Below are 12,607 nucleotides of genomic sequence, written 5' to 3'. Positions count from 1 at the left end.
TTATCACCCCAGACAGTAGTAGTTGATACAGAATTATCTATTTTGTATTTATCTCTTTTTCTTTCATGGCTTTACTTGTTCCTTCCTGTATTATTTAGTGTTAGTGCTGCAACCTCCTGGAACATTTTACAACAGGACCTGAACTTGAGCACTTTTATCCCTTATGGACACTTTAGAAATATTATTTTTAACCGCCCAATACCTGACTGTAACTGTTTTAATTGATTTTAATTACTGACTTATCACTGTAGTAATTTCAAGCTTTTAAATTATTTTAGTGTATATATATTTTATTGTTCTTATTTCTCTTTTTTTGAATTTATTTTCTGCAGTAGCTTTATCTCATTTCTCGCTGTTTATCATTTATGTATGTTTTCTCCCCTCAATGATCTCTCCGAGAACTTAAATAAAGGTTGATGATGATGATGATTATCTGGTGTGTATTAACTATATCGTACTAACCTTCAATGCCAGGCCTCCCCTTTGGCCGATGAAAATATTTTCAACAACACCCCGCACCATCCACATCGACACATAAACTCATATTGCTATATAGTAACACGGTGTCAGTCACACACTTTGCTAACAAACTTCTGTATTTTTATACTTTATCCCAAAGATTTAAAGAGGAAGAAATTAAAAGTGGAAATGCAACTTTTACATTTTTAAGATGTAATAACAGTCATTGCTGAAAACAGATGATTTTAAAACTTGACCCTCTGAAGATGGACAAGCCCTTAAAAATAAAAATAAATCTTTTAAGGTTTATATTTTCAGTCCTGCAATCATTTCAGTCACTAGTGTGAGCTTGTTTTGTGGTGCGCATCTTCTCAAATCTGTGAGACTGCCACTCAATGTCCAGCTTTGATCTGTATGTTGTGCTAACACAGTTATGATGATGCAAAAGGAAGAAAGTGTGGCTCTCTTCATTATCCGTCCTTGTACAGGTGAACGGAGGACGAAATATGACTCAGCACATTTTTGTTTTAGAAGGTGTGACGTCTGCTGCAGATTCATTGTCAGCCTTATGTTGACCTGGAAGTCCTCTTACAAAATGTTCCATTATTTGCTGGCAGTGCAAAACAGTGTGCATTGTTTTTGATGTAGCCTTGCTGCGTCCCACCCCCCCCCCCCCCCCCCCCCCCCGACCCCAGGGACCAGGTGCCCCACTTTGGGAATCACTGCTTCACACATTCTCTCAGTCTCACATTTTATTTCTATTGGGATTGTTCGATTAATATTCTTCAAAAAAGCATTACAAACATTTATTCTACATTTTACATTCATCACTTTGGAGGAGAAGACGTGCTTCTCCGCTCTGCAGAGGACGGGAAACCCAGGATGTGACCTGTGAACGTCTCCATAGATATCACCTCTGGGATCGCACACTGCAGTGAATATTCCCCACCTAGACACACAAACACAACCACAAGCACAAGCACAACAAAACATTATGTTTTTCAGCTGTGATGTGCAATTACTGGATTTGTGTACATCATATATTCACATTAGTCCCCTTTACCTCCTTCTTTTTCCTCCTCCTCCTCGTCATCTTCATTGAGTCCCAAAAGTGTGGTGAAACACTCTGCCACCTCTTCCTCAGTCATGTGTTCTCCTGTCAAAATTATAATCAAAATTAGGAGGATATTTCTTCAACTGCAACAGAGGATCAATGTTTATTATGACAAAATCAAATGGCCACTGAGTCACTGTGAGGCTAAAGAAGTCCACTGTCCATGCAAAGCTCTGCATTTTTTAAGAGTTATTTGGCAAAAATAAACAAGCAAGCAAACAAAATACGGTAATAAAGAAATTCCGGCTCCTGCTGCCTCTCTTATGTGGGTAAAAAAAAAGGTTTGCACACTGTGGTGCATGAAACCTGCATCTAAAACCTCAGTGTGCCTACAGTTACCCAATGCAAACACCAAATATACTAAACAAGTAACTAACAAACACAAAATCTTGTTAAAACAAATGAAACTTCCAGGATAATCAAACAATTCCACTTATTATTGTCTGTGTAGGATTGGTCATCAAGGTCATGGTTAATCAAAACTTGATCCAAAAGCAACTGGACCTAGCTGAAGATCTGAACGTTTCACTTCTCATCTGAAAGAAACTGAAGAAACCTTTCGGAGGAGGAGGAGAGGTGAAACGTCTACAAGATCTTCAGAACCAGCTTTATTGGCCAGGTATGCTCACACACACACACACACACACACACACACACACACACACACACACACACACACACACACACACACACACACACACACACACACACACACACACTATGTACAAAAAGTATAACATTAAAAAAGCACAGACTCATGTGCACGACTAAATAAGACAATAGTGCAAATGATAATAAAAATGTAGTTATGTAACAGATGGTTAATATACATGTGGTAGAGTTTTACAGTATTTACATTAAAGGCTTTATATGTGATTTTTTTGATCCAGCAGGTGTCGCCCTTGAGCACCAGCATGAAACCAAAACAACTCGCGCTGCATTGTTGTGCTAGCATGCTAATGCTAGCGATCTTTATTATGCTGGTATCTTCACACTGCATGTAAATGTACCTGAAATGAGCGTGATCTAGAAACACAGTTAAGCAGTGAGTACAGTATGTTATTCTTCTTTTCTCTAGTCCCTCAATTAAACAACTTTTATACTCGAGGGGAGGAGTCAGCCGGCCGTCCGGCGATGTAAACAAACTGAAGATAGGACTCTGAAAGCTCTGAAAACATCACAGACAGTGGGACTCGGGTGTTACACCCATTGTAGACAGTCATGACTCACAGAGTTATTTTCAGAGGATATACTTGATTTATATTATATTTAAGAGTGAAAAATCACATAGAAAGACTTTAAGCAGTGTGCATAGATTACAGTATTTACATGATTAAGTTATTGAACATAAAAATTAGTTATAAATAGTCTAAATTATCTTAAATGTCTTCAACTAAGTCAAGTTAATTTTGGATCAAGCTTGGATCTACTTATCATTACTGAACTAAATACACAAAACAACTAACAACAAATAAAAAGGCTCCAACCGTTATATGACTAAAACAAACAGAGGGATCATTTCCTGGGTGGATAACCTGCAGCGTACCTCGAGCCTGCAGGACTTCGAGCAGCTCATGCCTCTGCAGAGCGGGCGCTCTTTTATGATCGTCGTCGCCAAGGACGTGAAAAGCTTGAATTAGCTCATCGATACTGATGCCAAAGGCGGGGCGGTGGTTGACATACAGCTTGATGAACTCCTCCAGGTCGATGTCGGTCACATATTTGGCTGTTTCTTCATACTTGCTGAACTTGACCTCATTTTGCATATCTTCTATCTGGTCAAAAAAAATCATGCAGAAAAGCAATTTGTGTAAGTGAAATAAGAAATATAAATATTATTAAAAAAGATGATATTGTCTGTCGCTTCATTCACACATGAAGTACCTCCTGCTCAGTAGGGAAACAGCCCAAAGCTCTCATGAGAGACGGCACCTCTGACAGCGGGATTTTGTTTGACACCTTTCGTTTCTCCATCGAGTCGATGCTTTGGTGACGGATTTGGCAGAAGAAGAAAAACTCCTCCATCTCCTACAGAAAGAAACGTTCAGAAAACTGAGAATCTTTTTGTTAAAATAAATAATATCGGAAATCATTTCAGATTAACTCCAAGAAACATCTGACATCTTTTGTGGACCTCTATATCAGGGGTTCTCAAACTTTTTTTGACCACGGACCCCTTTCAGGTGAGAAATTTTTCCAAGGACCCTCTCATTATCACAACGTTGATAAGCCTATCTTAATACTATGTAATAATGTATTACTCTGCAACGATAGAATTAGGCTACATTTATACTTTCCAAGTAATTCATTTTATAAACTTTGAGAAAATGTTGGCTCCGAGCTGTTTGTTGTTTTGAGTTTTTTTTCTTTTTTTTTTATCGTTGCGCACTAGTGATGGATGAAGTGACGGACATGTCACGATCATATCAGAATTGATCTAATTGCACAAAACTGCTCAACAAGTGTGCGGGAGTATTGGACAAAATAGCTGATTTTATTGGTGCAAGAATTTCCAGTTTGTAGATATGCTTTTTCAATGATATAGCACACTTTTACAATTGTTTGTAAATTATTCCGCGGACCCCCAAGTTCTGGTTCGCGGACCCCTGAGGGTCCTGGGACCCCACTTTGAGAATAACTGCTCTATATGATAAGAGAGCTCCTTCCCCTCACGTCATTGCCCACTCACTCTCTCTCCCTGATTTCCCTCTATCCACTGTCCTGTCTATAAAACACCCAAATCAGGCTTAAAAATCTTTGTCAATCATCATGCATCATGTAAAATAACATAAAATACAGATTATAAACCCTAACGGCACTATGGATGCTTCTCATTTAGAGTTAATGGAATCATCTGCGTCATCGGATCAAGTCAACCTTTTTCTCACCCTGAAGAACTTGCCGTCTCTGCCTCCCTCTAAAAGACTGTAATAGGGCTCCACGTCTTTTCCTCCCAAAGCAGCTGCTGCCTCCAGAGCACTGAATACAAACCAAAACAAATGATTTATCACCAGTGTCTGCTTCCCTTTGGCATTAATGTGGTTGACATCAAACCTTACTTCAGGTTTATCTCCCATGCCAGAACGGTGCAGTCGGATCGTCCTGCGGTGAAGATGAATCTGCCGTCGTACGAGCAGGTAAAAGTAGACGCCCCTGTCGGGTGGCAGATCAGAGCGTTGGACTTGTAGGGGTTCCCGTCCAGAGGCAAAATCTGAAGACCCACCTGGAAGAGGAAACACAGTCCTAAGGGTGATTATAGTTGTTGGAGTTGGGGCGCTGGTGGCGCTGTGGTTGGTGGAAGCGCCCCATATGTGGAGGCTGTAGTCCTCCAAGCGGGTGGCCCAGGTTTGAATCCCACCAGCTCTACTGTCCTATCTCTCCAATAAAGTCACAAAAAACCCCAAGAATGAATCTTTAAAAAAAATAGTTGTTGGAGGAATATGTGTTGTTTATTTGTTTTTATTTTACCGCTGCATGAGACACAAGGTAACTAGTTGTTTTGTATTAATGCATGTAGTTCCAACATGGAACACCAGGGGAAGCCTTGGCTTGGTGTGCATAAAGCTCCAGGTGTGAGAAGGAGCAGTCATAGTATCAGAGTGGTATGAGATTATCAGATTTATGTTTTCAGTTTGTATTAGATAATGGAACACTGTTTGTGTGGATTATTGGAATCATAAAATTATGAATATTAAATAAATGGATCGACATATGCAAACTGATGAACTGAACACACTTTGGACAACAGTTTTTGCTTCAATCAGAACACAAAACGAGTTCCTAATTCTTCCCTCAGAGCCGTTTTTAGATTAAAGTTGTATTTAGTCACTATGATAATTATGTCAATGAATATGTCTTCTTCTCAACACTGGGCTCAAACATGACTGCATCTCAATGTGATTATATTAATATTAAAATAAAAAAAGATGATAAAATATTGTGATAGCTATACCCAGATTGATAACTTATTTAGTTTTAGATCTTCTACTTTTCTCATTCCCAATTTGCCTTCTTTTAACTCTGTCAACGAACAAAAGAGAATTTAAAAAGTGAAAAACTAAGAGAAAATACAGCAAGTTGAACATGTGACAAAAAACAAACATCCTCACATGTGTTTGTTTAAGTGACAAATCAGCACTCTCAAAAGCAAAAACTCTTCTGACCAGGTTTGGCTTTAGTCAGCTCTTCTCAAAGAAAATATTTGCAGCCAAAATGTTTATCATACAGGGTCGATTATTCAATAAATATCCTCAAACACAATGAAGCAGGTCTGAAAATAAAAAGACGCGGAGGAATCCCAGCACTGACCTTGTCCTCTGTGATGAACGCCAGGTGATATGAGTTGGTCTGCGGTTCTTTGGACACGGGGAGGACGACTACTTTCCTGATGGGAGAGCCATATGTTGGGCCGAGGAGAGTCTTCCTGTTTTAAGAAAAGTAATCATTTACCAATGTTCTATGACAATATTAAAATCAGAATCTTTGATCACGTCAGAGTGTTTCACACACCTGCACATCTTCGTGGTGCTGTTTAAAAGCTTCATCTTGTACTGGTCCGAGGCGACCAGAAGGAATTGCTCGGCGCTCAGGGGAGGATACCAAGTCATGCACATCGGCACGGCACTTTGCTCGATGCGCTCCGAGCTTAAGATGAGAAGGTTATCGATGTCGCTGTTTTCCAGATCATACTCCACCTGAGGTTCAAACCCGCACATGCACAAAGACGTATGAATGCAAAAAAAAAAAACCATACACAGACCCTCAACATTGTCAAAGCACACTGACCAGTCGGCGGTCCATTCCCAGAGAGAGTAGTCTGGGTAGAGGGCTGTCCAGGTGGACACCAAAAAGAAGGTCTGTGATGGGCTTGTAGTGAGACTGGTATCTGCCCAAATGTGTCCAACGAGGCAGACCACCTTTATCAGTCTGTAACCAGAACACCGTCACTGCTTTTCCAGCATCCTAACAGAGAAAAGGGAAATTAATCATACAAGTCAAACTTGATTGCTCTGCATTATTATGGCCACACACACACACACACACACACACACACACACACACACACACACACACACACACACACACACACACACACACACACACACACACACTGTTTCTTAACCATATTGAGCAGTTTATGAGGAAGCCCTGGATTGTATTTACTCAGTTTTCCTGTGATAAGTATTTTCAGGTCGTTTTCTCAAGATCTCGGCCTATTTATCATGTATTCCCAGAGCTGCAAAAGCATAAAATAAACATAGAAATAGGCTTAAAGGCTTTATATATGACTTTTTTGATCCAGCAGATGTCGCCCTTGAGCACCAGCATGAAACCAAAACAACTTGCGCTGCATTGTTGTGTTAGCATGCTAATGCTAGCGATCTTTATCATGCTGGTATCTTCACACTGCATGTAAATTTACCTGAAATGAGCGTGATCTAGAAACACAGTTAAGCAGTGAGTACAGTATGTTATTCTTCTTTTCTCTAGTCCATCAATTAAACAACTTTTATACACGAGGGGAGGAGTCAGCCGGCCGTCCTGGCGATGTAAACAAAGTGAAGATAGGACTCTGAAAACTCTGAAAACATCACAGACAGTGGGACTCGGGTGTTACACCCATTGTAGACAGTCATGACTCACAGAGTTATTTTCAGAGGATTTACTTGATTTATATTATATTTAAGCATATAAAGCCTTTAACTAACCTGATCAGTGTGGTAATGGCAGCTTGGCATGTCGTCGTCCGCCCTAAAATTGCGACCTGCCTATTGTTTTGTTTTCTAGATCGCCAGAACATTATCCTGTTATCACGAGAAAACATGCTTTGTTGTACCGCCATAACAAGAAAAATAAGTACAGATCTCAAGAAAACAACCAGGAATTACTTTCTTTTCTTTTTTTTACCACAGGACGAGAGAGTGAATAAAATGTACTTATGTATGTCTTAGGGTTTCCATAAGTTTTGTCAGGACTTGCTCACCGCTGTAGCGAAATACTTGGAGTCAGTGGAGAAAGTGATGTGATGGATGCCAGCTTTACTGAAGTGGAAACACTCCTCTGAATCACTTTGTAAAGTTTTGGGATTCAGTATGTGAACAGCCCCACTGCCAAAGCCAACGGCCAGGTATGACCCTGTTCAAAAGAAAAGGCAGCTCTATTCAGCAGAATGATGACATATTGCAAACTCAAGCATCAGCTGGGGAAACTGCTTTTGTGCAAGAACATGTGTTTGTAAAGCTTACCTTGAGGATCAAAAGAGAGACACTGTATTAGCCTCTCGGTCTCAAAGACTCGACTGCAGACGATCACTTTGCTGTCATAATCCCACACTTTCAAAACACCCCTGTGATTCCCCATGGCCACAGCGGGCTGTTTGGGGTGACAGGCCACGGCATGCACAGGCTCACTGTCCTCATCTAGGAGGAGTTGAGGGCTGCGTTTCTGTGCGTTAACATGCACTACTTTGGAACTGCATGTAGACACAACAAAGTTCCTGCAGAGGAAGAAGACAGCTCAGCTAAATGCACACAACACACATCAGACTTCTGTGTGTGTGTGGGGGTGGGGGGGGGGTTCTACCTGAAGATAAAGGGTGTTGGCGTCAGAGTGTAGTGCTGCAAGTATCCCTCTGTACATTCTTTGGAAAAGGTAATGGAAACAATGGCATCCAGGTGTAGGCCAGTGTACATATTGAGCAAGATGAATTGTTCGTTATAAAACGTGATATTGCCTCCAGAATCACCTGTGACGAAACAGCTGTGGCGTAAAAACAAAACAAAACAAAACACATGAATAATAGACATTAAGGGTTTAAAAAAAAAAACATTAAAGATGAATATTTCTGTGTCTGGCTACCTGTCGGTCACAGTGAACGCGGTGATCTTTTTGGTATGTTTATGAGGGTCAGTGACCCAGAATCTCTTGTCAAGGACGTCTTGGTCTGCAGCAAAGTCATTCATCACATTCCACACCACAAAACTGCCCCCTGTAGTCGCCGTGACAACCTGAGGCTCTCTCCAGTGAAACACAGAGTGCCCAAACGTGCCGACAGCTGCGGACGGTTCAGGGGAAGGCTGAGCAATTATATCAGCATCGTATTCACTACCTGCTGCATTAGTCATCTGCAGAAATGGACAGTTAAATGACTGTATTCATCAATATATTCATTCCCTTAAAAGACAAAAAATATCTCGTCAAAAATGTTTAGAATGAGCTTTACCTGGTTCAGCATCAGGGCAGAGTGTTGCAGAATTCCCCGGGCCTGAAAAAAAGGACCAGCTGATTATTGCAGTAAACAAACATTTTGTGTTTATTTTTGCTGTAACATAAATAAAATGTGGAAGAATAGGACTTACAGTGCTGTAAAATAACACCTGGCTTTCACTTCTGCTGAGCAGCTGACTGCTGTCATTTGGATTAAAAATGATGTAATCCTGAAAAACGATCCAGCATACAAACATTTGAACCCCTGAATACCACATCCAGAAACTGATGTTTGACATTTCATTGTTAAAAAAATGAAAGTAACTTACATGGAAACCATAGTCAGGATTCAGTTCAGTGAACCACAAAGGCTTTTCTGTTTCATGAGTCCAATCCCAAATACACACGAGCTGAGAAAAGATTTTTGCTTGTAGACAGAAATCAACTCCAGAAAGACATTTACTGTTTTAAACATTCACAGCCAGTAAGGCACAGTAATCATCTCAGCTGTTTTTGTGTCTGTCTATTTGTTGTTGTGAGGTTTTATCTAGACAGAGAGCAGTTCTTTGGCTATTTCATCAAAAACAACACAATTTGAATTCTTTAGAAGATGCGATAAAGTCATGACATAGCATCCAAAAATCCTCAATATAAATATAAATATAAATATTTTGACATATCCTGTGACAAGGCATGATTATTCAAAACACCGTGTTTTCTGGGCCACCCTCAGACCTCATCTAGGAAAACAGATATCACTACTTCTAAATTTGACAGAACTGTGTCTGTAAGAGCCAAATAATGGGTTATTTGCAATGATCTGTTTATGTTTGATGGATGTCGATGTACTGCCTTGATTTATGGATAAAACACAGGAACATTATTGTCTAGGTCAGGTGTGAACCCAGAAGGACAAAATGTTTTTTTTGACCAATCCGCTGCCAACGCTTATTGTCATCTCATGTTTGGAACATGCTTCTTTTACTCTGGACTTTTATGTTCATCAATGAACAGAAGAATAAAGGAACTGTATTAAATGCTATCAGGTCTGGCTGCTGATCAGAAGTTGATTGCAAACTGCTCTGAAGCGTGTCAGCCATGTCACTCCTGGGTAAGACCCCTCAGAAGTGCAGTACTAGACTATTCTCCTTTGACTGTTTCATGTACATCATTATCAGAGATCAGAAGGAGCTTCTTCAGCAAACCAACAGATCAAAAATCTGTCTCTCCTCTACCTGGACCGGTAATGCACAATGATGTATTTATTCTCATTCACTCAAATCATGCTGCCATACTCACTTGAACTTCCTCAGCCCCGAGGGTTACAAGATGTTTGGTGTCACTTGAAAATGCCATTGCAATGACACCCTTCTTAGGGTGGCAATCAAACATTGTATGCACAGGAATGCTGGAATATTTATCAGACATGTTAAATTCATTAAAAGCAAACAAAGCGATACAGACTTTGCTTTGGTGCACGTAAAAAGAGCTACCCTGAGTAGGAGTCCCATATCATCACAGTGCTTTTCAGGCCAATGTCAGCTGTTGCAATCCAGCGTCCGTCCTCGCTCACACACATACACGAGATGGGGTGGCAGTGACCCTGAGTACATACAGTGTCCAATTAAAAAATGCAACATTTGCAACCTATTTGTCACTTCAATAAAGAAATTTGATTATTAGCATTGTCACAATAACAGAATTTTAAACTTTGATGCAATACGAGTAAAAATCAAATCTTTATATGGGTACCACAACAAACAATAAAAGTCCTCAGCCCCCAAAATTCAGTAATTTCTGTTTTTTCATTACCAAAAATTGCAAGCAAATATTTGCACATTGTCTACATTGCACAAAAGCATTGGCAAAGTTTTAGTTTGAATGTGTTGACAATGTATTTGTGCAGTTTAGACAATGTCTTATCTGCTGTCACCTCCTCTGTTCTCTTTCCATTTGGAGAATTCATAAGAACTTTTGCATCTTCATAAGGTGCCAAAAGCACCTGAGAAACATCAGTACTTACAAGCCTATGTATTTGAATAAAGCTCAATGAATTATTCTGAAGGACGCCTCATCTCCTTCTTGTAACATTTTCCCCCATGAGTCAAATTTGACAGAACACATTTGTACCTGAAGTATGTGCTGGGAGTTTGAGGTGTGATTGTAAATGACCCCGGCATGAGCTCCAGCATAGAGGACCACCAGCTCATCGTGGTCTTGCAGACTGAAGGCAGGAAGTTCTGGATTCCTCCCAAACACCCAATCTAGTGACTAAATGGAGAGAAAATATGCAGTATTCAGGGACACGATTGGCAAAGGACAAAAAAAAGCAGGAAAATATACAGAGCACAGGGAGTGACACATAACACATAAATGTGTTACCTACAGTTTCTGTTTCAGTGTTACAACACCAATATCCTGAGCATACCATCTGAGTGGTAAATGTCAGTAAATAGCTGGTTTCATTAAGTTAGATCCTCTGCTTTTCTGCTTATTACTTGTGTTGATGCTTTTGCACAAATTCAGCCTATGTTTTTTTCTGCATCATATGTGTTAATTACTCTTTTGTCTTCTTTGTGTGTTTTTGTGGGGATGTGACTCTCTTTCTTTTTGGATGTAGTACCAATCATCTGTAAACATCTGTTTTTGCAGAGGTTTTTGGTCCTTTGGTCAGAGTATGAACTCTTGAATTCAGGGCGCAGGTACAGAAAGCCCAGGATGAGGACTAAAAGAGGCATTACATCCTTTGTACCGCGCAGTATTCAGCTGCTTAATAAGAGCTGATTATACAGGACGAACTCGGCACTCTGCACTTTATTTAACTTGCTGAAATCCCTCATTGAATCATGTGATGCTTTAGTGTGTTTGTGTGTGTTCTTATGTGCTGTCCTGTAAATGTTTGTTTGTATTGTGTTATTTATGCTCTCTGTGCAAGGCAAATTCCCCTAGGGGCAATAAAGCTTTCATTCATTCATTCATTCATTTTTAAAAGGTGCTTATATAGGTATATAAGTTATTACTATTTTAGTTTATTTAAGATGAATTAAGTGTGAAAACTATTAACCAGTAACCTAAGGAAGTGTGTTTGGTTTGAGATCTTTTTTTTGTAACACAATAGCTACTCGTTAAGCAAAAACCGACACTCTTAGTAAAAACAAAAACAAAGGTCTACTAACCAGTGCGTGTGTCCTCGTTTGAGTTGTTTTCTTTGAGAAAAGTGTTTCTCTGGTTGCAGAGTAAACCTGAGACTTCCGGGTCCTCTGAACTAGCTCAGCCTCTGGTTCTCCCAACCCGGTATCATCCCCGAACTCTTCTTTACCTTCAGCTTCAGCCATGATGTCAAACTACACTTCTTCTTCTTCTTCTTCTTCAGGACGGTTAATCTACTTTTAACAACGTTTTGTTCTCCTTGTTTTGTCGACGTGTCTCTTGTCATTAAACGATAGTTAACGTTAGGATAAGATAGTCATTGAAAATACTGCTCCTCCGATGCGTTTCGTTGCCTGGTAACCAAAAAACAGATGTTCCGGGCATTTATTTCAAAATAAAAGTACAAGACATAACTAATAATACATTATGAATTAATTGAATTTAATGTATCTTTGCATATGTATATTCATTTATTCATATAAATAGATTGTTAAATGTTTTGTAGCCTATGTTATATTATTGTTGCTTGTTTTTGATAACTTTGATTTGGCAACAACGCTTGTTTATTATTCATGCCAATAAAGCATCTTGAGCAACTGGCAACTATTAGTTATTTGAAAGAGGAGTTTTTCTGTTTTTCTAAACCAATGAACCAATGAAAAACCTTAAACATCATGA

The 12,607-nt window shown here is 39.6% G+C and overlaps 1 protein-coding gene across 1 annotated transcript; it reads right to left on the bottom strand.

Moving 5' to 3' along the window:
- Nucleotides 1-1,250: 1,250 nt before the first annotated feature.
- On the bottom strand, nt 1,251-12,271 carry cfap251 (cilia and flagella associated protein 251). Its single transcript, XM_020655918.3, has 20 exons — nt 11,956-12,271; nt 10,910-11,050; nt 10,273-10,382; nt 10,079-10,187; nt 9,109-9,189; nt 8,932-9,009; nt 8,796-8,837; nt 8,432-8,697; nt 8,156-8,332; nt 7,819-8,069; nt 7,557-7,708; nt 6,359-6,535; nt 6,083-6,267; nt 5,882-5,996; nt 4,633-4,796; nt 4,462-4,552; nt 3,458-3,601; nt 3,120-3,348; nt 1,523-1,615; nt 1,251-1,408 (listed from the first exon to the last, which is right to left on the bottom strand). Exons 1-20 carry the CDS (start codon nt 12,112-12,114, stop codon nt 1,287-1,289), a joined length of 2,886 nt encoding a protein of 961 aa, XP_020511574.2. The 5' UTR covers nt 12,115-12,271; the 3' UTR covers nt 1,251-1,286.
- Nucleotides 12,272-12,607: the final 336 nt, after the last annotated feature.

This window comes from Labrus bergylta, chromosome 2 (genome assembly GCF_963930695.1).
Source record: "Labrus bergylta chromosome 2, fLabBer1.1, whole genome shotgun sequence".
Lineage (NCBI taxonomy): Eukaryota > Metazoa > Chordata > Actinopteri > Labriformes > Labridae > Labrus > Labrus bergylta.
This window is presented reverse-complemented; position numbering and strand designations above follow the sequence as displayed.

Excerpts from the sequence above, each read along its gene's own strand:
- cfap251 (XM_020655918.3), bottom strand. The coding sequence starts at position 12,114 with ATGGCTGAAGCTGAAGGTAAAGAAGAGTTCGGGGATGATACCGGGTTG. Across the intron at positions 6,268-6,358 it reads TGGGAATGGACCGCCGACTG|GTGGAGTATGATCTGGAAAA; the intron begins GTCAGTGTGCTT and ends TTTGAACCTCAG. Across the intron at positions 4,553-4,632 it reads GCATGGGAGATAAACCTGAA|TGCTCTGGAGGCAGCAGCTG; the intron begins GTAAGGTTTGAT and ends GTTTGTATTCAG.